The sequence below is a fragment of the Pongo abelii genome, chromosome 1, assembly GCF_028885655.2.
Source record: "Pongo abelii isolate AG06213 chromosome 1, NHGRI_mPonAbe1-v2.0_pri, whole genome shotgun sequence".
Taxonomy (NCBI): Eukaryota; Metazoa; Chordata; class Mammalia; order Primates; family Hominidae; genus Pongo; species Pongo abelii.
Window position 1 is genome coordinate 185,472,453 of NC_071985.2, and position 26,362 is coordinate 185,498,814.

General features: G+C 52.3%; 1 protein-coding gene across 2 annotated transcripts in view; it reads left to right on the forward strand.

The window, feature by feature from the left end:
- Positions 1-26,362, forward strand: part of TRABD2B (TraB domain containing 2B) — a 237,065-nt gene that overhangs the window by 197,379 nt on the left and 13,324 nt on the right. For both annotated transcript variants that reach the window (XR_008514901.2, XM_024240341.2), the window contains exons 4-6: positions 5,351-5,525; positions 21,620-21,710; positions 24,730-24,999. Coding sequence is in view for 1 of the 2 variants with exons in the window: in XM_024240341.2 (XP_024096109.2) it covers positions 5,351-5,525; positions 21,620-21,710; positions 24,730-24,999 (536 nt within the window). In the remaining variant the exon portion in view is untranslated. The remainder of the gene's footprint in view (positions 1-5,350; positions 5,526-21,619; positions 21,711-24,729; positions 25,000-26,362) is intronic.

Here is a 26,362-nt window from a genome sequence, read left to right on the forward strand (position 1 = left end):
GGATTTATCTCAACTGGTTGGAGCAGCCCCTGGCCCAGAGCTGGACTCAGTAAACATTTGCTGAATGAATGAATGAATGAATGAATGAATGAAATAGTTTATAAATGCTAGACACAGTGGTATGAAAAAGGGCTTACAGTCACATAGGGAAGATGGGGAGATTCGAGAATGAATTGCACCAAAGTGTGATCCTTGCTATGAGGATGGAGTGGAGGAAGCATTTGGAGCCTGTGGAAGGAACAGCTGATTTAGATGGGCTTGTGGATAGGGCCTGGGACTGGGGAGAGAAGGAAAGTTTTTGCAAGATGAGAGGGCATGGAAGAGCCTGAGTTGGCCATAGACAAGGGGAGGAATAATATTCCAGCGGAGGAAATCATGCACCAGTGAGCCAGAGAGAACAGCAGAGGGGTGCTGAGAGTGTAGCCTGCAGACAGAGCCAGGCCGGGCCATGGTGTTCCATCAGTACTTGCCCCCACACGACCAGGAGCTCCTGAGGGTGATGGTGTGCTACCTATCTTGGTCCCCGTTGCCCAGCTTAGGCCTGGCACAGAGCACATGGCAGTGAGTGACTGTCACCCGAGCAAATGTAGGCATGTGGCGTCCTTGCTGCAGCATAGAGAATGAAAGAGAAAAGAACTGGAGGCTTTGCCGCAGGACGCTCAGGATTCTGAGAGCTCTGACTCAGTGGCAGAGAAGTGAGGGTGGAGAGAAGAACCCTGACACCACGAGGCTCCTAGGAATCTCACCTACGAGTGACCCCCTTTGTGGCCAGGCCCACCCTGCTTCATCTGCTGAGGGAGACCCCCATGAGTCCTGAGCAGCCAGGGAGCTCTGTGGCAAAGGAGGCCCTGGTCATGACTCAGGATGGTCTGACCATGATGTGGCCAGGAGGGTGGGAGTGTGCAGGACAGGGTGCTGGCCAGACTGTGGCTGACCCTAAGCTGAGAAATGGAGGCATGAGGTGACCTCAGGAGAAGGCAAGCTCAGATTTTCTTTGAGCTTGGGTCCAGACCACTGATTTGTCTTTGGCAAGTGGAACTGCCTCAGAGGTCTCCCAACAGTTCCCATACTTGAAGTGGGACAGAGGGAAGGTGGATTGGGCCACCTGGATTCGAAGAGCAACCCAGGCTGCCCCAAGGATGCACAGATAGAATCTAGTCGCTTGAGGAGGGGCTAGGCAACCCTACTCCAAGGTGCAGAAAAGCCTGGTGTCAGGGTAGCAAGGCTGAATCCAGTTCCCATGGGGATCTGGTGGAGGTGGGGCTGTGTCTGTAGCTGGGGGCCTCAAAGTCTGCAGGGCACTGAGGATATGGAGGCTGTGGGGCCACAGTCCCTTTGCCTGAAGGCTTTAGGGAGAAAATGATAAGAGAACCAGGCTTGGCAGTAGAGTTCCCTAGATGGGGGTAAAGAGGGGATGCTGAGGGGTGGAGAGCGCAAGCTGGAGAGCAGTGTGGTCAGAAAGATGCCTCTGGCTATAATGTGGAGGATGAGGAAGCAACATCTGGAGGCTAGGGCAGGACAGGTGCAGTCCTGGGTGGGTAACACTGGGAAAGGGGCCAGGGGCACCTCATCCTTGGCCTGCATCCTGGCTCCACTGTCCCCACCTGCAGCAATGGCTGCATCCCTGGTCTCTGCAGCCCCCAGGCCACTGGCACTGTCAGTGCCTAGCAACAGCAGGGTGATCCAAAGGCCTTCCCCTTGGAAGCCTGGCCTGAGCCTCAAGACTGCCTTAGGTGTAGAGTTGCTGAATGCATTTATTGTCCAAACCCAGATAATTTTGAGAGGCAGATACAATTCAGGATCAAAATAATTAACAGGCATGGAGCAATCTCCTCCAGCCATCGACCTAGACTGTTCTGGTCAAACCAAGACACGTAGTTACCCTATTAGGTGCCTCCTCTGGGCTCACACATTCCTCGTTGTCTTCTCAAAGCACATATCCATCAGTGTTCTTGTGCACATATGTGACTCCCCCATCAGCCTGTGAGCCTCATCGAGAGCAGCAGACCCAGTCTGAGGAAGCTCTCAGGCCACTAGCCCAACACAGGGCCCGGCTCATGGAAGTTCCCACAGGGTGTCTGTTGGATGGATGGGCTACAAGGAAGGGGTGCAGAGTTGAGATAGGTGGTGTCAGCAGACCTGAGCATTTGACCATTAGACCTGACATGGTTCATGGGTCAGGGAAGACTACACTGAACTCATTCCCCACAGCCCCACCCCAGCCCTGTCCAACCAATCACTGCATCACCCCATCCCTGGAGACCTCACATGTCCTCTTTAAAATGTTATTGTGCATCCTGCACTTAAACTTGTCATAGAAGATTTAAGACCCCCAACAAGTCTAATGACATCATTAATTTGCTTCCATCCCAGCCCTGGCCCAAACCCAGAACTCATCCTTGGCAAGGAGCCAAGGCCCATCAGCATGAAACATGCAGAGAATGCCGGCCAGCGGCTGGCCAGCCCCGGGAGCCTGGGGAGCTAGCCCAATTCCTTCATGGCTTTAAACTTTCACTTTCGGATTCTTGTCCTTGTTAATTTTTTTTGACTCCCCAATGAAAAATGGAGAATCATCTTTGTGTTCATGCACATTTGTGGTCAAGAAGCATAGGAGGAGGGGCTGGACACGCGTTCAGGTTCCAGGGACCCTTGGAAGGAGAGGGGAAGTGGACGGCTGCCTTCATGGTACTCTCCGATGGTTCAGAGCCATTTATTTGTCATCTTCATCTTTACCCTCTGCCCAAGGCCACCCTTCACTGGGAAAAGTGATGAAGCCAGCTCCATCCCCAGGCCAGTTGTGTAATAGCTGACATTGATTCAGGACTTCCTTTGTGCCAGGCACAGTGCTCAGTAAGCACTTTCCAAAATGCATCTTATTTAATCCCTACAATAATGTGTGTTACCCCCATGTTACCAATTTGGAAACTTAGTCTCAGAGAGGCCAAGTCACTTTCTGGTTCTAGAGAGACCACTCAGCTAGTAAGCTGCAAAGGAGGGATTCCAACCCAAGTTGTCCTGGCTGTCTGACTTCAGGCCCTACGTTCATAACCCCATACTTCTAAGGCCCCTCAGCTCACTCCTTCATTCACTGATTAGACAAATATTTATTTGGTGGTACAACATAGTTTTCACATTATTTTCCATACCTAAAGAACAGGGAGAACCTGTGAGGGTCATATTTGCAGAAATAACTCCTCTGAGTCATGGGCTTTCTGTGCTTCTCCCAGTTCAGAAGCCTTCAGTGTTCCCATAGCTGCATCAAGTTCAAGCGTGCCTTGTTGTGTTAGGGTTTCCAATCATCGCTTTCAAAGGGGACATGTAGGGAAGTAAGAATTCCATTGCCAACTCTGATTGGGCACTAGCAACACTGCTGTCTACAGCTATCCAGGTTGCGCACTGCACGAGGTTAGGGGACATCAGCCATGTTATTGTCTTGTTCATCCCAGAGCGGTGAGTCAGGCCTTTCTGGCAGAGAAGCCCCATGGTGCATGTACCTTTACCTCTCCTCTCACTCTGGGGAACACACTAGGCCTTGGCCAGCAGATAGCAGAGGCAAATATCCTAGCCTCCTTAGAGTCCCTTAGGGCTCAGCCTCCATTGACTCCATTTTCCTCAGAAGGAGTGTTGACAACACTGCAGTGGCTCTAGAAGCCATGTGGCTGGGCTGCAGGACCATTTGGAGGCTTAAACCTGTAGAAAATTAGCCTCTTCATGCCAGGCTCTCCATCCACCTTACCCTTCAGTTTGCAAGGTCTGGTGTCTTGTGCTTTGGGCCTGGGTAGGTGAAGATAGAGAAGTGGAAGAGGGGACACCAGGTGGAAACCATCCTGTGAGCAGGAGCTTGGAGGTTGGAATAACACTGACAGGTTGTGAGGAAAGAGAGAGTATGTTCTGACTCCCTGCCTCAATTTCCTCAACAGCCCCACGCACATATTGGAGGAGGCAGTGCAGCAGCACCTGGGCCTGTTATCCAGGTTGGAAAGACAAAATGTTGGGAATAGAAGAATACAGTGGGGCAACTGTGGTCAGAAAGGGACAGCACAACTTTAAGTTCAAGGTTCAAGGAATCTGGGTACCTTCTTTGTGCCGGGTGTTGGGAGCCAGGAATGACAAAAGCTCTGTCCCTGAACCCAGGAAGCTCTCTGCCTAGTTCAAGACCCTGTTAATGCTGTTCCCAGGCCATGTGGCTGGGCGTATAGTGTGGGGTGATGGCGAAACACCTAGGCAGCTCCAAGCTAGGTTGTTGAGCAAGCCAACATGGAGGAAGCCGTGGTCCTGGGGTTGAGGTATTCAAAAAGGGATGGAGACATTTGCATTATGTCCTGGAAAGTGGTGGTGTAGGGATGGGGAGTTGGTGGTGGCAGGAGATGGTGGCTCAGGCATTGAGAAAATCAAAAGTGATGATCCTTTCTCTCATCTCTGTAGGGTGGCATGTGCTGAATGCAGCCATGACAGCCCCCATCCTCTTATTGAATCCCTACAATATCATCAGTTTCATCTTACAAGTGACAAAGCTGGGACTTGGAAAAGTTAAGTAACTTGCCTGGTGCCATGCAGCATCAGAACAGGGGGTGAGCCTACTGTTGTACTCAGAGGCCTTCCTGCTGTACCAGGCAGCTCAACTGACCCTGCACATCCTCTTGCTGAACTAAATTCCTTGTACTTGCCAGCACTGGGCTCGGTGGTGAAGTGAGAGCAGTTAACAAGATGAGCACAGTGCCAGCCTCCCCAGACCTCAGCATCTGCTGAGGTTCAACAGGGCAAAGACACAAGGCAGAGCAACACATGTGGAAGCCCAGCAGCTAAGCCTTATCCTGGCACTGCCAGCACATCTCTGGATCTTTTCCACTCTTGCTTGCTTCATCTGTAAAACTGGAATAACAATGCTTATTTGAGAGGATTTGGGAATTGACGAGAAACATGTACAAAACATGTAGCCCACTGTAGGGGCCTCATAAAAGGATGTTGCCCAGCCCCACTGGGGCTGTGCATACTTATCCTAAGTCCACCTTGCTCCATAAAGAACTGACAGCAGGTCATGCACAGTGGCTCATGCCTATAATCCCAGCACTTTGCGAAGCCAAGGCAGGAGGATTGCTTGAGCCAGGAGAAGTTCAAGATCGGCCAGGGCAACATAGTGGGATTCCATCTCTACAGAGTGTTTAAAAATTAGCTGGTCATGGTGGTGCATACCTATTTGGGAGGTTGAGGCAGGAGGATGGCTTGAGCCAGAGAGTTGAGGCTGCAGTGAGCCACTGCACTCCAACCTGGGTGACAGTAAGACCCTTTATCAAAAAAAAAAAAAAAAAAAAAAAAAAAACTGAAGGCAGCCTCTGTCTTGCCTTTGCAGCTGCCCAACTTTATCAACACCACCCTCCCGCCACACGAGCAGGTGACGGCCCAGGAGATTGACAGCTACTTCCGCCAGGAGCTCATCTACAAGAGGAATGAGCGCATGGGGAAGAGGGTCATGGCGCTTCTACGGGAGAACGAGGACAAGATCTGCTTCTTTGCCTTCGGAGCAGGTTTGGGCCAGTGTGGGGAAGGGATTGTTTGCAGAATCCTGGGAGATTTGCTTGGCTCTCCCCTAACCTCTACTTCATCGAGGGAGAAGTCGAGGCCCAGGATGGGGCAGGAAAAGCCACACAGTGCTTAGCAGCAGCACCAAGATCCAAGGCAGTTCTCCTGATTCGGGTCAAGGGTTCTTCCATAACGGTCCCCACAGGAAAGGGGAGTGATGACCCCTGCCATGGCCAGGATAATTTCTGTGGTGCCTTCATGCCCCCAGGCAGCCACGTGAGAGCCCAGAACTAAAGCCAGCTCCCACTGCCCAGCCCAGCCTCAGGCCCACCCACAGAGCCAGGAGCAAGGCTGTGAAGCCCATGTGGCCCCAGACGGAGAGGCTGGCTCTGGTGTCCCACAGTCCTGGCTCTAGGTCCCAGCCCAACCACATCACCTTGGCTGGTACCTTCTCAAAGACTCAATTCTTTCTTATATAAATGGGCAGTGATAGCAATAACTATTTGATGAACTGAAAATATCTACTTTGTAGAATAGTTGTAAAAATTAGTGATAATATTTTAAAAACAACCTGCCACATAGTAGGAACTCAAAAAGGCAGCTGCAGTGATCATCATGATGATGGTGATACTGAGTATAAGTATGATCATCACTTGTGGAACCATGAACTTGATGCTTGCTTCTGGGGGATGTGGCCTCCTCATGCAAAGGGGAGTCTACATGTTCAGGTGCCGGGCTCACTTAGCATTTCTCTCCCTGTTCCTTTTCCTTTCATTTTTCCTCTCCTCCCTCACTCCTTGTTCCCTTCTATATGGCTGTCCCTGCCAGTAACACTATGTTTACATTGGGACCAGGATATTGTGTTTGCCTCCTGTTACTAACCAGCTTTTGCTCAGTAACTTACAGCAACAGACATTTATTTCTTGCTCATGTTACCTGCAATTTGGGTTGCCAGAACTCACCTCCTGCATTGTGAGAATTAATGAGATGGCTCCTGGACATGCTCACCACACCTGGTGCCACTGTGTTCCCTTCCCCTCCTGCCACCCTCATGCCAACCTCCAGGGCGAGCAGTCAGTCTAACCCACAAGGGCCCTTGTGGATGTCCTGATTTTGTAATGGGATATGTCCACTGTTTGAACATTCACCCCTAAGGGCAAGAGCCAGGGGCACATCTGCTGGGCCTCGCCCCTCCTTTGCAGCCCTCATGTAGTAGAGACACAGGGGAGGGGCTCAGAAGTAGATACAGTCCTCCTGGGACAGCCCCTTTAAGGCACAGCAGTTAGGCAGAAAGAGTTCTGGGTTCATGCGGGATCTCTGCCATGGCCTGTTGTGGCTTCCAGCAAGTCTCTTTCCCTCTTGTAGCCTCAGTTTACTCATCTGAACAGGAGGAGCCAGGACTCACTTGGGCCATCTAGGATTCCAGAGCTATTCAGCCATGGGTTTTAGAGAAGGGAGGGATTCCTGTAGGGGTCTAGAGGCAGGAGCAGGACCTTGACTGGCAGCATGGAGAGGGTAAGCCACTCTCCAACGGCAGGGCACCTTCTGGGAGCTCGGTGTGAGTCAGGACAGCTTTGAAGACTGTGCAGGGAAGAGTCCCCTCCCACTCTCCCACCATCCAGCTGCCTCGTCCGCCCTCCCTCCTATAGGCATCAGGGCAGTGCATCCTGCTCTGGAACAGCCCCCAGTAGACTCCAAATGGGGAACCACCCCGAGTCATCCAGCCCCCAGGCTCCTCCCCAGGCCTAAGGGGAGCCCCCAGAGAGTGCAGTCAGTGAGGGGGCCTTCAGTTCACACACCCCACCTGTGTAGTCCTGCCTGCCCCAGGACCCAGGAGCAGAGTCTCCCAGGGCTGGGGGTAGCTACCACCAGCTCTGTCTGTAAGCAAGAAAGCAGAAGAGTCTAACAATGAAAATCACAGCAGTGAGGGGAGCCGTGGACGCTAACCTCCTTTTCCTGAAACCCTAGGTCTGTGGGGGCACCGACGTCCACTCCAGCACCAGGCCAGCACACAGGCATCATGCCCAGTGCCAACTTCTCCCATCTCCAAAATGTAATCAGTCCCCAGTGAATCCTGTTGACAGGCCACCAGAAAGACCTCACACCCATCCACTCTGTCCATGCCCACTGGCACTATCCCAGTCCCAGCCTCCTCCCCTCCTCCCTGCCTCTGGACTGCTCCCTACACTGTGGTCAGTGAGTGGTGCTGGCTTTGTCTCCCATGCTCGCCTCAGAGGTGGGGCACCACTTAATCATCGCTGTGTCTTTGGTAGCGTGTAATAGACTTTGAGCTTGCTGAGTGAATGAAAGAATGAATGAGTGAAGAAATGAACGTTGACCAGGGTCTCCCATCCTGTTTTCCTCTGGGCTGGTGAATTTATAAGGATAGGCCAGCAGTAAAGTCAGGGCAAAGGGAGACTCACCTCCGCTCTCATGAATCCACTCTCCAAAAACAACAGATCTGGAGCCACATACAGATCTTGCTGGCAGCTGCCACTTCTCCTGGCTCAGCCATGCCCGGAACAAACGGCCCACTCTGCACAGCAGATCTCCTTTCCACCCAAGAATTTCCAAGCTGGACAGAGCCTCTGAGCTTGAGCTGCCCACCTCATCCTAGCTGTGGGAAAACTGAGGTCCACAGAGGGCAGGGACGTGAGCAAAGCCCCCAGAAAGTCCAGGACAAGGCCAGAACTGTACCCCAGGCCTAGGATCTATGATCCAAGGGCTCTGTTTTTGTGTGCGGGGCATTGAGCCAGCCCAGCAGGCCTGTTGCAGAGTCAGCGTATTGACATGGAACGCATCCGCACGAAAGGTGTGGTGAGGGAAGCCCACTCCGGCCTCGTTACATTCTTATGATCATGTAATTTCTGAGTCCCACATCCGGTGACAGGCTGACTTATGTGCAGAGCTGGGACTAAGCACTCTCTTGGTGGAGTGAGACCTGAAGACATACCCGCTCCACTCCTCACCTACCCACCTGGGGGCCCCTGCTGTTCTGTCCCCGGACTGCCGGGCAGTGGGGACCCTGGGACTAGCTGGGCTCTTGCAGCCCATTGCCTGCGAGGTCTCAAATAACTCATAAGACCCCCAAGGCTATGGGATGTAGGAAGGGTCTATACTACCAAGAACGCACCTATCCATCCCCCAGGCATATGTCTGCTCATGCAAATGTCTCTCAAGCCTAGAGTCCATGGGTATCTCTAAGAAATATCTCAGGAAATAGAAACATAATTATAAGACACACCAATGACACCCCAACCCAGCCTTGCCAGGCGTCTGAGCCAAGCCCCTGCTGGGGGCTCTTCTGTCATTCCACGACAGGCCCAGCCTCAGTGTCCAGCTGAAGTTCCTGAAAGCTCTGTGGTTCTGGAGTCTGGATGGGGCCAAGCATGTGAAGGTGAGAGATTGAGCCTCCGCCTGCCTGGCCCCTCCAGTGCTTGTTAGGATCCAACCCCGGCCCAGCCCAGCTCCAGAATCCTGCCATGAGAGCCTGTGAGGACAGACAGGGATTTCCAGTGCTGACAGCAGTCTGGCTTCTCCTCTCTTCTGCTCTGAGGGGGCTTCAGTGCAAAGGGTAAGAGCTTTGGGGTCAGGAGGCCTGGGTGTAAAGTGTGACTCTGCCACTGTGAGCTAAGAGATGCTGGGAAAGCCATTTCACCTCCAAGGGCCTCAGTCCCTTATCTGTAAAACTGGGACAATACATCTGCCTCATGGGATTGTTCTGGATACACTCATTTGAGAACACAGTATTAAAATGCTCTTCCATGGTGGAAGGGTTCTTATCATAAAAGCCCTTACTATGTGCCAGCCACCATTCCAGGCTCTCTGATTACATAACACCACGAGATGGGTTTTAATGATGCTCATTTTGCAGATGAAAACAAAGGCTCAGGGAAGATGAACGGCTTCCTCAAGGCCATGGAGGCAGACCTGCCATGTGAACCCTGGCCTCTTGAGTCCCAGGTGTGGCCATCTCCCTTGCACGTGGTGCCCTTGCTGTATGCGTACAAAAATGTTGATGATTTTGTGGAAACAAGTGCCTGTTTAACTGGTGCATCTCATGAAATACTCTTAGCATCTGTGATGTTTCTGCAACCGGGCACTGTGTGACCTCTTCTGGAGGTTACTCTGCAGTTCGGGGCAGGTGGGGTGCAATTGTGTGACAACCTTGAGCAGACCTGGGTGATGCTGGGGGGGCCCAGATGGAAGCTCTCCCTATCCAGGAGGTGGCTGTGGCCAGTGTGCAAGCCCAGATGTTCTGGAAGTAGCCAGGCTGTGGCCATGGAGGGGGCATGTCATCCAGAGGGGAGAAAAAGCCCATTTTCTGTCTGCTGAGCTCCTGTAGCTGGACAGGCTGAGCCTCAAGAGCCCCCCAAGATTTTCTAGTCCAGTTGCTTGTAGATGCAGGTCCTTGGGTTTCCTCTGGTCTACAATTAACAGAAAAATAAGTACAAGGTGGTGAATTCCTTATTAGCTAAATTTATTCAGTTTACAGGTTTATATTCTGAAATTATCTTCTTTCAACTGTCTTTGAAGTTAAAATATTCTTTACTTAAGAAAATTAAAAAGATGATGGTGGGAGGCAGATAAAAATCTCAAAGTCCTTACTTGGCAAAATGAAAATCTGGTAATTGCATTGTTCTCCCCACTCACCCAACTTTTTTTTTTTTAAGATGAGAAAAAATTGAGCATGCTTGAAATGTGATGAAGAGACTATTCTAGGATGGGTGAGGCTGATGATACAGGAGAGAGGGGGGAAAAATGATAAGCCTGAGGTTCCAAGAAGGCAGCAAGGTGGGGACCAGAGCTTGGGTGCAGGGTTGAGGAGGACACCTTGGGTGGAGGAAGACACCTCTTCACCTATAACTGAAGGGAAGGAGGGAGGAGGCTGGCAGGCAAGTAATTTGGCAGCCAAACAGGGAGCAAATTCTCAGCTGATGGCTTCTAATCAGAGCACCACTATCTGAAGTAGAAGGTGAAGTCATCCACAGAGGAAGAGGAGAGAGAAGGGAGGATTCTTGGTTTGAAGAGGTGAGACTATTTGACATAAGAGAAATTGACCACAAGAACCAACCAGGACAAGAAGTTAAAGATGTTTCCTCCCGTGGGCCCTTATGATTGATTGGTAGCACCTGCCTGGAATGTTATGGTATAAGATGATAAAGTCACATCAGAGCCCAGCAGAGAAGAGGCCCTGATTGATTTGTGATCTCTGCTAGGGACCGAGATTAGGGCACATGCCAGCTGCTCTGTCTATGCTAGGAACACAGAGGATGCTGACTGCAATGAGGGCCCATGAACGTGCCAAGTCACAGGTGTAAGATTTTCTCCAGCAACACCAAGCAGCTGGGGTATAAATGTGGATGTTGTCACCCAGGCCTGTGTGCTGATTTTATCCTAGCACCCACTGCTCAGTGATCATCCCAATGCATGTGAACTACTCCAGGACAGGGCACATACGCCTCAGAATTGCTGACACCTAGGAGATGTTCTATGAGGACATACTGGACCAAATCACACAGAATGAAGTTCATTCCATTGAGTCAAGGTATCTCCAGGCCCAGTTGCGGGGGTGGTGTCCAGTCCTATGCACTAGAAGAAAATTACAATTTTACCCTTAGTTCCAGGGAAACAGGTTTCTCAGGATATTTACTTGTTCAGCCATCCAGAAATCTAGCATTCTTTTTTCCTGGACTAAAATGAGTAATGTAGGAATTAGAGGAACTGGGCTGGAGACATGAGCCGGACTCAGGGGTGGACCAGGTAACCTCTAGGGCCCATTCATTTCAAACTCTGAGAACCAGTGGTTATCACACACTCCGTCCCTAGCACGTGCTATAATCTGAGTATAATTCTAACTTCTGACATTCCAAAATCCTTGACCCTAACATGCTGTTGCTTTAAAGTTGCACAGCTCTAACATTCCAGCATGCTGTAATCAGAGCCTTCTAACATGCTAGCATTATTGCTCCAGCCTCTCTTGGATTCCTTTGGAGGAGTATGGAGCTAAGAGCCTTCCAGGGATGGAAATCACTCTTCGCAGGACTGCTATCACCTGCTCCACAGGGAGCAGAAGTCCACGCAGAAGGCAGAACTTGAAGAGTTAAGAGGCAAACAGTGTGAGCACCAGAGACAGAGAGGCTGGCTCCATTACCCAGGCACTCACACATTTGGCACATGCAGCCCCCAGGCTCATGCCAGCCTGTTTCTACCCCAGCTAGAGTGCTGCAGACCCATAATTCAAAACACACCTGTGAAGCTGGGACACAGAAGCAGATCAGAGGTAAAGACCCAGGCTTGAGAGAAGGGAGAGATATAAGACCAACACACAGAATACCATTAACACCTTTTAAAATTCATAACGATAGAAATTGCTTCCTAGAGAGTGGACACCATCCTGCTTGAAAAAATTCCCATATCCATCAACTTATATGGCCCTTCCACATCCTCAATTCCTCTTGGAGGGAAACAGGATGGTATTTATTATTCCATTTGGCAGATCAGTAAATCCAAGTACAGACGGGATGTCAGAGAGTCTTAGAACTGGAGTGAAATGGTGGTCACATTATCTAGGTCATTCTTCCTGATGACCAGGAAGTCATCCTGATCCCTAAAAAATCCATCTAGCTGTCACTTGGGCCCTCTGTTCTGCTGGGAATTCTTCTGCTGGGCCTTCCCTGATTTCCTCTCTGGGCTCCCATAGGCCTCCAGGATTTTGCTATCACAGCCTCTGTCATGCTCCCAGTCTAGGATGTCCACTCCCTGAGCATTAAGAAGATGCGTATTACCCACTTGTTGAATGAATGAATGAATGAATGAATGAATGAATGAATGCACCAACCCTGAGGTCCATAAGCAGAAATGCTGCCTGCTTCTACATTACCCCACAGCAAAACCCAGCCTAAAACCTACATCTTCTGCCCCCATGGTGGGAGACTGAGGGGTCCAGCCACATCACATCTGCCTTTGGAAGTTGAGGCAGATTGACAAATGAAAAGACCTAAGGAAAGAGAGTCCCAGGTACTGTTGAGTAAACCATGCAATCACAGCTAGAGGAGGGGGAGTTGAGTGCTAAGCAGGAGCGTTTGTAGGGAGGGGAGGCGGCAAGATGATTAGGTAGGGAAAAGCCAGAAAAGAAAGAAAATAGAGCAAGGTGAGAGTTACGCCAAAGACGTGAAGGTAGAAAGGGGATTCTGAGATCTTCTATGTGGCCTTCTCAGAGTCTTTCCTCCTCTGTCTGCACAGTGAGGGGCTTTAGACAGAGCTAGGTCCAAGATCCCCTTTAGCCCCCAACATTCAGCATTTCCACACATATCTAACAGAGATTTGAGTGACTGGCACTGAAAGGAGGCAGGGTAAGTTAGAGAAAGCCTCTTGGAGGAGGTGAAAACCGGTTGAAATTTCCCTGATGCAGATCCAGCTGCCTTCCAGTTTACTCATCATCTCCATAGTCCTCAGGGCAAGACCCACACCCACCTCCTTCTCCATCGTGGTTCTTCACTTGGTGGCCTCAGAAATGGCAGCCCTTCAGAGCTCATAGCTGGGCACAGAAGAGCAGCCATGGTCCATATAGGGCCTTTTTCACCTTGGAAACAAGAGGCAGGCCAGTCACGGTGGCTCACATTTGTAGTCCCAGCACTTTGGGAGTCTGAGGCAGGAGGATCGCTTGAAGCCAGGAGTTTGAGACCAGCCTGGGCAATATCCCAAGACCTCATTTCTACAAAAATAAAAAAATTCACTAGTCATAGTCATGGTGATGCATGCCTATAGTCCCAGATACTCAAGAGGCTAAGGTGGAAGGGTTGCTTGAGCCCAGATGTCAAGGCTGCAGTGAGCCAAGGCTGCACTCCAGCCTGGGTGACAGAGTGAGACCCCCATCTCTAAAAAAAACAAAACAAATGAACAAACAAAAATAACAGCTGCTATCCTCTCTCACTGGCAAGCGCCCTGGTCTGCCACCCTCCCCAAGCTGGAGCTTGAGGCCACGGCATCTGAAGTGTTTCAGAATTTCCAACAGTGCTTCAAAGGGCCCTGCCACCCCACCACGCATGCATCTGGCAGCTGGCATGCCTGTGAAGGGCTGCAATCCTTGGCCAGAGTCGCTGTTGCTGCTTCGGGCCAGAACATCCAGCCAGCCAGAGGAACACCCCCTCCTGGCTTGTCCCTGGCTGGAGCCAGCCCTCACCCTCTGAAACAGGGGAGAGTCTAGAAGAACAGAGTGCCCACACCCCAGGCTGGATCCCAGGTCTGCTCCATCAGTGAAGGAGAATGTACGAATCTGGCAGGGAGCTCAACGTTCTTCCTGGACAGTGTGAGAAAGGCAAGAGGAGAAAAAAGTGTAGATTAAGAGCATGGGCTTGGACCCAGACTGTGTGAGTTAGAAACCCTGCATTCTCCTGATCAGAAGTCGCCTTGGGCAGATCAGTTGCTTCACTTCTCTCATCCTGCAGCCTCCCACTCTGCAGATGAGCCTGAGATCCAGCTCACTAGCACTCAGGGCCTGGCCTTGCACTACAGCTCAGGGCCTGGCCTTGCACAGTCACTCCGTAAATGTGAGCTCTTGTATTGCCACCATTATTTCAGGGTCCCTGGCCCCCCAGAGCTCAACGTCCTCTAAGAACAGGACTCCCACACAGGAGACAGTAGAGCCACTGGGGTCTAGGGGCAGAAGTGCTTGGTGGCCTCTGAGGATGCAACTGGGACACTGTGGCAAAACCCCAAGAGCCAAATTCAGCTCCAAGTAGCATTGAGGCTCAGTAGGCATGGGGCCCTGTCCCTGCCAACAGGGAGCTCCCAGGAATCCTGGGGTATTGTGATTCTAAAAAAAGGAGCCTCTGGATGTTGTAAAAAGTGACTGCCATGGCCGAGGAGATCCCTGACTGAGCACTGCCTCCTGCAGTTCACAGAACCCATCACAGGCTCTGTCCTGTGCTGACCTGGAATCACCCTGCATGGCCATTGCCTGGGTCTGGGCCTTGACATGGACGTACCCCGTGCCATGCCTGGGCTTGAGCCCAGCTCTGCCCCTTTCTGCCAGTGTGACACAGGGCAAGTTCTGTTAGCCTCAGCAGGGTTGCTCCTCTCGGAATTTGTATCCATCTTTGCGCTGTTCTTGGCAGAGCTGAGCTGTCCAGCTGAAGCCTGGGGCACTTTGATTTCTGACGTCCTGCGTTCTAACAGCCTCCAAAGAGGAGCAGCTGGTAAAGGCTGCTAAAGCAGGCAGAATCTCTGGTTCCACCCAGACACAGCAGTTCCCCATAGGATGTCTGAATACCCCTCACAGGCCTGACAAGTGCTCTTCGACCCTCTGCTTACACACCTCCCAAGGTGGAGCACTCACTTCCTTACAGCTGGACAGTTGCCTGGGAGAGTGTTTTTTGGTCCCAGCTTGAATCTGTCCCCTTCACCATGTCCTGCAGCAATCAGAATGTCATGGAGGAGGGACACCCTCCTGCTCCAACCCCCCGCTATTGCCACCTCCCCTTTCACTTTATGTTAGTGCAACCCAGAACTGCTGTTGGCCAGCATGTGCCACACCACCTCTCCCCTCCGTGCGTTTGCTCCTGCTGTGCTCTCTACCAGGAATGCCCTTCCTCCTCTCTTCCTCTCACTCCTCACTCATCTCCTTAGTCTGGGTCCCCCTCCTTCCACTTCAACCCCATGGCCCCTGGCACTGCATGGCTCATGCTGTCCTGTGAGTGTTTGCCTGCCCATCTCCCCCTCTCCATACTGTGACCGCCTCAGGGGAGGGGACTGTGTGTCAGCTCCTGGCACAAGGTTGGGTACAGAGGTGGTGTCATCTCAGGCCCCACTGAACTGAAAGGTCCCCAGCCCTTCCCTGGGCAGCCTGCAAAGCAGGAGAAAGGAAGCTTGGCTCTGCCAGTGTCCCTCCAGACGCTCTTTGAGAGACCAGTTGTCCATCCTCCACTGGCCCTCCCATCCAGCCCTCCTGTCATACTTCCTCAGGAAAACAAACACCGCCATAGCTTGATATCCGGCTGGCCTGTCCTGGCAGCTAGATTAGCATTTGAAAGTTTTCCTTGCATTAATTTCAGACGGAACGTAAATATGGGCTTGGGATGCCTCTTCCAGGAGGAGAAAACTGGAAACCCAGCATACTCACTGGAGAGAAAACATGTGTGCTGGTCAGGGGGAGCCAGTGCTGCTTTGGAGCCTTTGTGGGAACATCTGGTTCTCCCCTCCTCCCTCTGCCCAGCCCCTCAACACGGTCCTGAAACTGCCCTGTTAATTGTGTGTTGTTCTTGCTGAGCACTTGCACACTCTCTTCTCCAATCTGGTGAACACTGGAAGGGACACATGTTTCTGACAATTTCCTGCCCCCAAATGTGAACTCAGGACCCCTCGCAGCTGCCAATACTTCAGAGTAGGTGTAGTAGGACGTGCAGTAAACTGGGACATCTCTAGATTGAAGTCCAAGCTTTGCCTTTTACCAGGTGTGTGACCTTGGGCGAGTCCGGTCCCCTCACTGAGCCTGTTCCCTCATCTGGAAACTGGCAACACCTCAAAGGGCCGCTGCAAGGATGAAATGAAATGACGTTTGAGAAGCATCCTGTACTCGGGAGGCCCACTAAGTATGAGTGTGTGTTCAGGTCATCAAACGAAGGAATCAGAGAGGTTGGAGGACCCATGAGACCATGGGGCCCAACACCATGTGGGGAAACGGAGGCAGAAAGCGAGAATGGAAACTCCCCATGGTGACATGGTTAATTGATGAGTGGGGTGTTCTAACAGTCCTAACCCCAGGACAGGACTCGCTCTACCCTGCCTTCCGATGTCAGAGGATCAACAGGGGCTATCAGGCTGTGCCAGGCTGATGGGAGGTGGGGTAGATCTGGCCTTGGCCTGTGCTCTGCTCACTGAGCCTTGTGCCCTGGCATAGGCTAGATTGCATTTAGGAGAAAGGGAGTCTTTTTCTTTGCACTAAAACATCATGGGGGCTGCACATGCTCAGAGCAGGGCACCTCTTCCTGTTTGTATATAAGTGTCCTTTATGTGGGACCCTGGCTTCTCTCAAGATAGACAAGCACCATCCCAGCCCCACAATTTTTAAGATCCAATCCACCTTCAGGCCCTTGCTTCTCCTTACTTTGCCTGTCTTCTCTTACATCTGCATCTGAATCCCACCCATCTTGGGGGAGTCCTTGATACATGACTGGATACATGAGCCCCTCCTCTAGGAAGCCTTCCCTGATGTCCTCAGTGAATTGGTCTCCACCACGCTTTTTGTCTTCATTTCTGGGTTCCCTCTTTCCTGTTTCTCCCTTCTCTCCTTACCTGTCTGTCTCTGTGTCTTTGTATCTCTTTGTCCTGTCCTTGTCTCTTTCTCTTTTTCTTGGTGTCTCTTCTTCCATCTCTCCCTACTGTTGTCTCTGTGTCTCTTACTGCCTGTCTCTGGGCCCCTTTCTCTTTCTCTCCACATTGTCTTTCTGCTCCCCATCTGGTCCTGAAGCTCTCTTCCTCCTCCGTGCCCCTTTCTGTGAGTGTCTCTCTGCTCTTCTCCCTACCTCTCTCTCTGTCTCCTCTCTCCCTCTCTTTGTCTGCATGGCTCTGTGTGCCGCAACCCCCCCGCCCCCAACCCTATGGTCCTCCCTCTGTTTCCTCCTCTTCTTATCCACGAGGCCTCAGCAGATGAAATGGAACGTATCTTCCTGCAGAGAGCTGGCCAGAGAACAGCTGTCAGTGCTGGAAGGGGCTGCTGAGCCGTGGCCAGGAGACCTGGGGAGCCTGGGCAAGCCTTGCAGGCTGAGCCCCAACATCGTGGGGCCCCTTTGGAGACTTTCCATGACTTTCCCTGCAGGTTCCAGGATAGGTGTGGCACCTATTTTAGGATTTCTGACCTTGGAGGCAAACATAGTTCCTGTCTGCCAGCTCCTGGGGACAGCATGCTCTGGGCCCTGACTCAGGGGCTGGTCCAAGGGCCAAATTCCTGGGATTGGTAGAATCTGGAGGAGCACCACCAAGGGGCAAGGCTGAGTTACAAGAAGAGGAGATCCATGAGCTCAGGTCTCCTGGGGATAGGATGAGATCATGGAAAGGATATGGAGTAACAGGTTTTTTCACTCATTCATTTAACACACATTCACAAAGCCACTGCCACATGCCACACTTGAGTTTACCTCTGGGGATAAAGATGAATCAGGCATGACCCCTGCCCTCAAAAAGCTCTTAGATCCCCCTCATGTGGGTTGGGAGCACGTTCTGACAAAGTCAGCTCTGGGGTGTGAACTAGGGAGAACAAGGAGAGCAGTTTCTGCAGTGATTCAGGCAGAAGGTGATGGTGACCTAGGCCAAAGTTAAGCACCTTTAGGAGGTCACATCAGGGGGCCTCTGGGAACTGATTGTATGAAGATGAGGGGAGAGGAGAATCAAGATAGGACCTATTTAGGTTGAATAGCAGAGCCTGGTTGAGACACAAGACATTCTTGCAGAGAAGGATGAGTTGGATTCTGTAGGTTCTGAGGATGTTTAGGTGGAGATGTCCAGTAGGTCACTGGACAAATGCATCTGGGCAAAAATGGCAATTCCAGAGTGGTCAGCATTGTGGAGTTACCAAAACCATCCGGGTGGATGATCTGTCTGTGGGTGAGAAGAAGAGGGCCAAGGGCATGGTTCCCAGGGCTCCCACATTGACTGGGCAGGAGAAGGAGGAGCTCACCAACAGGACAGATAGGGGGCAGTGAGAGAAGTACAGAGAGAACCAGGATGGAATGGAGTCGTGAGCACTAGGGCAGTTGCCAGTGTTGCCAACCCAGCTGTGGGGTGCTGTGAAACCAAGCCCAGAGAGGGAAGGGTGGTAGAAACACGGGCTCAGGAGTGCAGGAACTGCATTACACAGTTCTGGGGCACAGGCCACATGGGAGTGGCGCCTCCTCGAGTTGTGCAAGGAGTAGCCACCTGGGTGGAGGTGACCATTCTCCCTGCCCTGGCAGAGGGAAAGGAAGGTGAGTGTGGCTTAGAGAAGGAGAGAATGGGAATTGGAAGGATTATTCCTGATTGGTTTCATTTTCTCAAAGCATCTGAAGTCTTCTGTTTTGGGTCTTACAGAAAACAATAAAGGTCTGGAATGGTTGAAGTTGAGGGGATGGATAGGAACACTGGCCAGACACGTGAACCATTGCCACGCAGTGCTCAGGATCCAGTGGGCATCCTGTGAGGCCTGCACTGTCAGCTGGGCTGGGGCCTGGGCCCTCTAAGTGTCTCCTCTACTAAGTCCCAGAAATGCTCCTTTTGGAGCAGCCACACAGCAGTCAGTAAATATTTGCTGCTGCTCCTGTACAGCCCGAGGCAGGGCTGTTTTCCCTGGCAGCTCTTGAAATCCTCTGGGCAGACGCAAGGACCACTGTTGGGCTGGGAGGCCTTGTCTTTGAACAGGTCTCCATGGAGGCAGAAAAGGAATTGCCTTTGCTGCCAGGAGTAGAGTCCAAGAACTGCTTGCAGAGAGTTCCTCTAGCCTGTGTGCTGGAGGCTGCCTCTTCCCATCCCTTTCCAGCCTTATGGTGCTGTGGGGAAAGGCAAGAGTGCTGATGACCCCAGCCCTGCCATTGACTGTCTGCAGCCCATCACTCAGTACTGCACTCTGGGCTTTTCCAAGGGACATCCACTTCTTCTGCCTCATTAGGGCTTTACAGTTGCCCCAAGGAGTCGGTCAAAGAACTGTAGGCCCATTTGACACACAAGAAAACTGAGGCTGGTGGCAGGGAAGCCACTTGCTTAAGATCACAGGCTGAGGGGTGGAATGAGAGCCTTGGCAGGAGCCTGGATCTTTTGTCCTCAACAGCACTAGGTCAGGGCCAGAGCTCTGGAAGGGCCTGTTCATGCCTGTGCTGCCCATGCCTCTTCTGCAGTTAGCTTCCCAAATGTGCATCATTCACCTCCTAGTCATTGCACATGCTGTTCCCCCTACTGGAACAGCCTCCCCCACTGTGCCACCCACTCCTGTCCTCACCTCGATAACTCTTATCCCACCCTGCAGATAGCAGTGCCCCCTCCAGGAAGTCTGCTTGACCCCAGGCTGGCTTAGAGGCCTCCTGTGTGCCCTCACAGCCTCCTGTGTGAACAGTTCCCTCTCCATCATACTTAGTGCCCGGATTACAGGATTCCCATTCTCAAGTCTGTGAGTGCCTGGAAAAGGACCCTGCCTCTTCATCACTACCCAGCACAAGATATGCACCTAGGCAGTGTTCATTAAATGAATGAAATGAATAGGTGAGGAAAAGAAATAAAAGAGGGAGGTATCTTTTCATAAGGGTCTCTGGAATGAAATAAAAACCTTCCCCATAGGCTCTGAGAGCCAGAAGAGCCCATAGATATTATGCGTAGCAAGAAACTGAGGGCATTAGAGGGTAATATGCTTGCCTGAGGTCTCAGAGTAAGTGTGGTGGATGCCAGACTAGAGCCCTCTGACATTCCAAGCCCAGTGACCTTTCCCAGTGATCCTCAAGTGAAACTTCAGGGAGGCAGGGTCAGCCAGCCACGTGGCACGTAGTCAGGCATGGTCAGCCAGGCCCAAGGTAACTCCAGATGCTCTGGCGGGGCATGGTCAGCAAGAGGGAGATCACTGGGCTGGGAGACTTCCTGAGGAGTTGTGAAACCAGCCCAGAGGTGTGCAAGGCTAGTGGGGCAAGACAGCGGCACGGTTCGTTCTCTGCTCCAGCCACTATGCAGTTCCGTGTTGGCTTCCTCTGCCAGATCATCTCTGTTCCCCAACAGCCTGTCCACTTTCTGTTCTCCTAGACCTCCCTGGGGCTGTCAGCATGCTGACCTTCTGGCTTCCACCTGTCACCACCATTCACAGGCAATAAGAGGAATAGTGTAGGGATCTACCCTAGGGTCCGGGATGAACAGGGAGCAGGAGGGGAGAGTACTTCCCTAATGAGTGCTGCCACAGGGCAGGCCCATGGCAGGAGAGGCCCAGGGGCCCTGAACAAGCACCCAGTGTCCACATTGAGCAGGTGGGGGAGACTGAGGCCCCCGAGGCAGAGGGACATCCCAGAGTGCTGACTCCCAGCACCTCCTGTGTCCACAGCCACTGGGCCTCCTGAGGGTTCTTCACAACTAGAGCCCAGGAGAGGCTCCCCTGAGTACTCAGACATCAAGCCTGCATTCCAACACAGGAAGACGATTTCCACTCCCATCCGGGGCTTTCAACTAAATTGCCCATTTCTGTATTCATTGTGCCTAGCGCAGAACTGACCACAGAGCAAGGTTGTCATGAATGTTTGCTGAATGAATGAATAGTGAGTAGGGGACTGAGATGGAGGCCAGCCCCTCTCCCCACACACACCTCTGGAGGGTTCAGTTCTGTGTTTGTGCCTCCTGTAGGTCACCGTCACTGTCTGCCGGGCCCTGCAATCAGTCAGGGTTTTTTGGTTACCCCCGCCGGGATCTTACACCTCAGTGAGTCCCAGGACCTGGCCCATAGTGTGTTCTCCACAGATACTGGGCGGATGAGTCTGTGAATCCAGCCGGTAGGTGCTGAGCCTGTGCAGGGCAGTGGAGATGCCATCTCTGCTCTCTGGGAGCTGAGTGAGGAGGCCCACATGAACACACAGAACCCCACTCCCATGCTAAAGGAGGGAGACCTGAGTTGCTGGTAGAACTTACCAACATGAGCCATAGCCCTGCTAGGGCTTGAGGGTTCACTGGAGCTGGGCTTTGAGTGACTGCTGGAGGCTGTCCCAGCCTGGACGGTTGGGGGCTGGGGTCAGCTTCGTGGTATGAGGCACAGAGATGCACCAGGGAAGCACAGAGAGCCCTTACTATGTGCAGGTAGCTGTTTCTTATAATCCTCACAGCAACCCTGGATGTTGCCATTATAACCATTCTCACTTTGCAGATGAGGAAACTGAGGCATGGGCAGATACAGTTAATGAGTGGCAGAGCCAGGACTTGAACCCAGGCAGGGTGGCACCAGGACCATGTCTTACCTTCTATGCCATACTGCCTCTCAGGGAATCTGGAGCATTGACTTTGGTGTAGGTCACTGGCCCAGATACAAACTTAGGGGATGGCCTGGGGCAGTCCCCTGTGGCCGGTGGCCTGGCATGTGGCTGAGCCCCTTTTGTCACTTGTGTTCCAGGTCACTTTCTGGGGAACAACACAGTCATCGACATCCTGCGGCAGGCAGGGCTGGAGGTGGACCACACACCTGCCGGGCAGGCCATACACAGGTAAGCCACATCTGGGTGTGCCTTGGCCCTCACTGACCCTGCCTTCCTACCCAGGCTTTCAGGAGAGCTGTGAAGAAGCTTCTGGTGAGGCAGGGGCGGGTCTCTACCAGGAAGCAAGAATGGAAAGGCTGGGCTGGAGGCAGGAGATTGGGAAGGAGCTGGTGAGCCATCTTGGCTGTAGGTGACAGCAGGGCCAGAGCATGGGTGGGAGTGAGAGCAGCGTTAGGACTGGAGAGGTGCTTATGATTTACAGATGGTGGGTTGGGTCGGGGGTAGAGGGACTCAGTAGAACTCCTGGGTGCTGCTTGGAAGACTGTGTGGCTGCCCTGGCTCTGAATCGAGATGGTCCTGGGAGGATGGTCAGGGCCCTGGTCTCTTTCCTGGGTCACAGCCCCACTCTGTGGCAGCCCTGCTGCCACACCCACTCCTGGTTCTCACCTTCTCCGTTGCTGTCTCTGGCTATGCCCCTCACCCCTAACTTTCCTGCCAGGGCATACCCACCCTGCTCAAATAGCCACTAGTGGCCATCCGCTATTCCTGCCAGGTCTTCCAACCCCCACCCCCACAGTCTGGGAGCTGCCCGAGGGTAGGAACCAGCTCAGTCCATCTGTGGTTCCACAGCACCAGCACCAGGCCAGGCATGAGAGGTGTCAGCGAGAGCCAGGCTCTGAGTCCCGGGGAGCCCCAGAGGTCGGTGGCAGGATCTTCAGACTCCAGGGTTCCATGCAGCTCGTGCTCCAGCATAAAGGCCCGGAGTTTGAAAGAAGCTTGGATCCTCATAGCCAGTATTTATTAACTGCTCACTCCGTACCAGGCTCTAAGACCTTTTAACTCATTTAATCTGCATAACAGCCCTGTCTGGTCAAAGCTATGAGTTTCCCCACCTTATCCTTGAGGAACATGAGGCCCAGAGAGGTGCAGTCACTTGCAGAAGGACACACAGCGGTGTAAGTGGCAGTCTGGCTCCAGGGCTTCCCTGAACTCCTATTACTCCGTGTACCAGCTCTGAGGGTGAACTGAGGTCTCGATAAACCCTCACATTGGTACTTCATCCCAGTCTCCCACCACTTATCATCAGAGTCAAACTGACAAGGCTGCTCTTCCTGCCTGAACCGTTTGAGCGCAGCACACATTAGTTTGTACTGGGGGCCAGGGGCAAGCATGTGTTTGAGGGGTGGGGATTCCAAGGTAGCCTCAGGGACAAAGCCTTCTTCAAGTTTCCCTCCTCTCCCCTCACCCCAGCCCTCACCCCAGCAGCCCCAAGGACCTTCCCCTTGAAGCTTATTGTGTCTGTTCTGGCCAGGGCAGGGGAGGCAGGCAGGCCAGTGAGGCTAGCAAGCCTCCTATTCATCTCAGAGCCCAGGCATTAGGGGAGGGGGCCCTCCACAGCTCCCCCATGGGCTCTGCTCGAAGGACTCTCAGCCTTAGCCTCCTGCACGGGGGAGCAAGGGAGCTGGCAGGGTGGAGGGGGGCGGGGACGCTGAGGAGGCTCCAACAATAAAAGCCATCATCGGCCACAGGTGCTTCCTGGATCTAGCTTTTTGTCTGACTGTTTTGAATTATCTCCCCAGCAGCTGCGGCATCGCCAGGCAGCCTGAATCCTGAGAATCTGGGGTTACCATGGGGGTAGGGGAGGAGAGGCTGAGCTGATGGCCTTCTTGCCTTCCAAGAGAGAGGCTCCTCACCCATCGTGCCGTGTGAGAGTGGGCTGGGAAGACGGCCTGCCTGCTGTCTTGGGTACTGCCTAACCATGCAAGCTGCCCACTCAGCCACAATTCCTGAAACCATTCCCAACCTTCTCCCAGGATCACACGTCCCTAAAACAAATTCTATTGTGGCCATGGAGAGGAAAGAATAAAAGGGAGAAAAACAGAGGGTGCCCTTGGGCTAAGCGGTGCACGTGTATGCCCCTGTATACACATGAATTCCACAATGTGACAAATGACACTTTAGCACCTGCCTGACAGCCAGGTCTATTTGCTTGTCGGCCAACATCCAAGAGAGGCTTATGTGCCAGGCACTGTGTTAAGACCTCATCTCATTCATCCTCATGACAACCCCGTGAAGTATGTAGTAGTATTATTCTTGTGCTATAGCTCATTGCTGCTTGAGATGATTAAATAACTTGCCCTTCATCACACAGCCTGCAAGTTGTGGAGCTGGGCTGTGGACCCACATCAGTCTACCTCCAGCTCAAACTCTGACTGCTTAACACTGTCCTTGCTCCACTGAAAAGATGCACAGGAAATGTGTATTGAATGTATGAATGGAAGGTTGGATGAATGCACAATGCTAATAATATTAATTACTTAAATGTTTTGGCTGCTTACTATTTGCCAGACACTGTTCTCGGTGCTTTGCCGGTGTTCACCTTCATAATCCTGATGAAGTACCCTGTGAGATACAGGCTGCAACACCCCCATTTCACAGAGTAGGAGACTGAGCACAGTGAGGTTAAACTCACCTAAAGTCTCAGCCAGAGTTGTTGAATAAATGAGACGCTGACCAAGCTCAGATACGCCCCAGAGACCTACCCAGGGCTCGCTCCCTCACCTCATCCTAGCCTGGGCTCAAATATCACCTGCTGGTGACCAGACCACCTTCCCTGAGCAGCACCCTTCACCCCCACTCTCACACCTGTCTCTGTTTCATTTGCTCCTCGGCAGTTGGCAGTGTCTGACATCCTCTGTTTTACTCTCTGTCTTCTGCTTTGGAATGTAAACTCAGAGATCAGAGGCATTGTCTGTTTCCATCATGCTGATACCTACCTCCTAAAAAAGTGCCTGGGACAGGGTTGGTGCTCAGTAAATATCCGTCGACTAAACAAATGAAAGCATGACTCAAAGCACTGGCTCTCAGCACCAGACAAGGTTTCTTGGGTTGCTGTCATCGGGCCCAGCAGGGGCACCCTGGCACTTTCTCCTGCCATGACAAACTCCCACTGAATTGGATTGTATTCCCCGCCACACATGGATGACATTCTCCAACACGTGCCCCATGTGTCATTACCTCTTTCCAGCCCTGCCCCCCAGAGCCCAGCGCCCTCTCCTGAGGGGACCTCGACGAGCCCGGCCCCAGTGACCCCAGCTGCCGCTGTCCCCGAAGCACCCTCCGTGACCCCCACCGCCCCACCTGAGGATGAGGATCCAGCCCTGTCGCCACACCTCCTGCTCCCCGACAGCCTCAGCCAGCTGGAGGAGTTTGGCCGGCAGAGGAAGTGGCACAAGAGGCAGAGCACACATCAGCGGCCACGGCAGTTCAATGACCTCTGGGTCCGCATCGAGGACAGGTGAGCCAGGGAGGGCAGGTCTGCCCAGGAGCTGGGCATCTGCACCCGGGGTAGTATACCCTGAACCCCCCACAGCTGAGCACACTGTCGTCAGGCCAGCCCTGCTCTAAGGAAGTGTGGCAGGTGGCTTTATACAGCACGTTCACATCTGATTTTTTAGTTTTATTCTCAAAACAAAAGCAATTCAACAACAAGTACAGTTCTCTGCATCTTAAAGGTGAGGAAATAGAAGCTTTCTTCAGGCACAGTGCACAAATCTGCTTTGCACTCAGCTTTCCTGGGACACACCTGTACAAACAGGGCACCATTTGTCCCATGGACTGGAGGTGAAACTAGGAGAAAATGGAACAAGTTGGCTAAGCCAAAAGGCATGAGCTCCCTGTGCCTAGAAGGTGTGAGTAGCCGACACCCTGGCAGGGAGGCTGCAAAGGAGACCGTGCTCTAAGAGAGAGATGGGACAGATGGTGATCAATGCCATTGAAGCTGTGGGCTCCATCTTGGGAGCGGATGGGGGATTTGTGATATACCTTGTTGAAAATGGGCAGATACAAGAAATCATCCTAATGTACGGAGACCCTTCTGTCCTCTTCTTATATGTCCCTCCTGCCACCTCTACCACCCACCTCAGCTTGTCTGTCACCAAAGTCCTGCTGTGACCAGGATGCTGTCTTCCAACCTGTGCCTGCAATCTCAGTACACAGGAGTTTCCCTAGATTCCACTTTTTGGCAGGAATCTCCATATTTAGTGAAAAGTGTTGCTAGAGCACAGGGAATGTCCCAGGGAGGGACTGTCAGTGATGGGGTAGAGTCCTACCCACTGCAGTGGCCCAGCCCTGAATATGCCATGCTCAGCAGTCATAGAGTCTCCATCTCAGAGTCTCTATCAGAGGGAGCCTCAGACTCTCCATCTGGACCCTAGAGATCACCATCCAGGATTTTCCCCCAAAACCCTAGAGAGAATCACCTTGGCTACTTGTTAAACAGATTCTCAGGCCCCACAGCAGACCTCATGTATCAGAATGTGGAGGACAAAGGCCTGGGAATCTGTATTTTGCGTGTACACCTGGAGATACTTCTGAGCAGCTGTGGGAAACCCTGACTACGCTCTGCATTATAGATGGTGAACCAAGGCCCAAGTCGGAGAGGGTTTGACCAGGGTCCCCACAAGGAATCAAGGGCTGCCTCTTGCACTTTGCACTTCATGAATCTCCTATAGCCAGGTCTCAGAGCCAATGACAAAATGTTGACATGGTCCAGCCCATTATCATAAACTGTGGGGTACACACTGTCTTTAAAAGACTTCCAGCAAATAAGAGTCAAGCCCATTGATCCTTTGGGCATTGGTTTCAGAGAACCTTGGGTT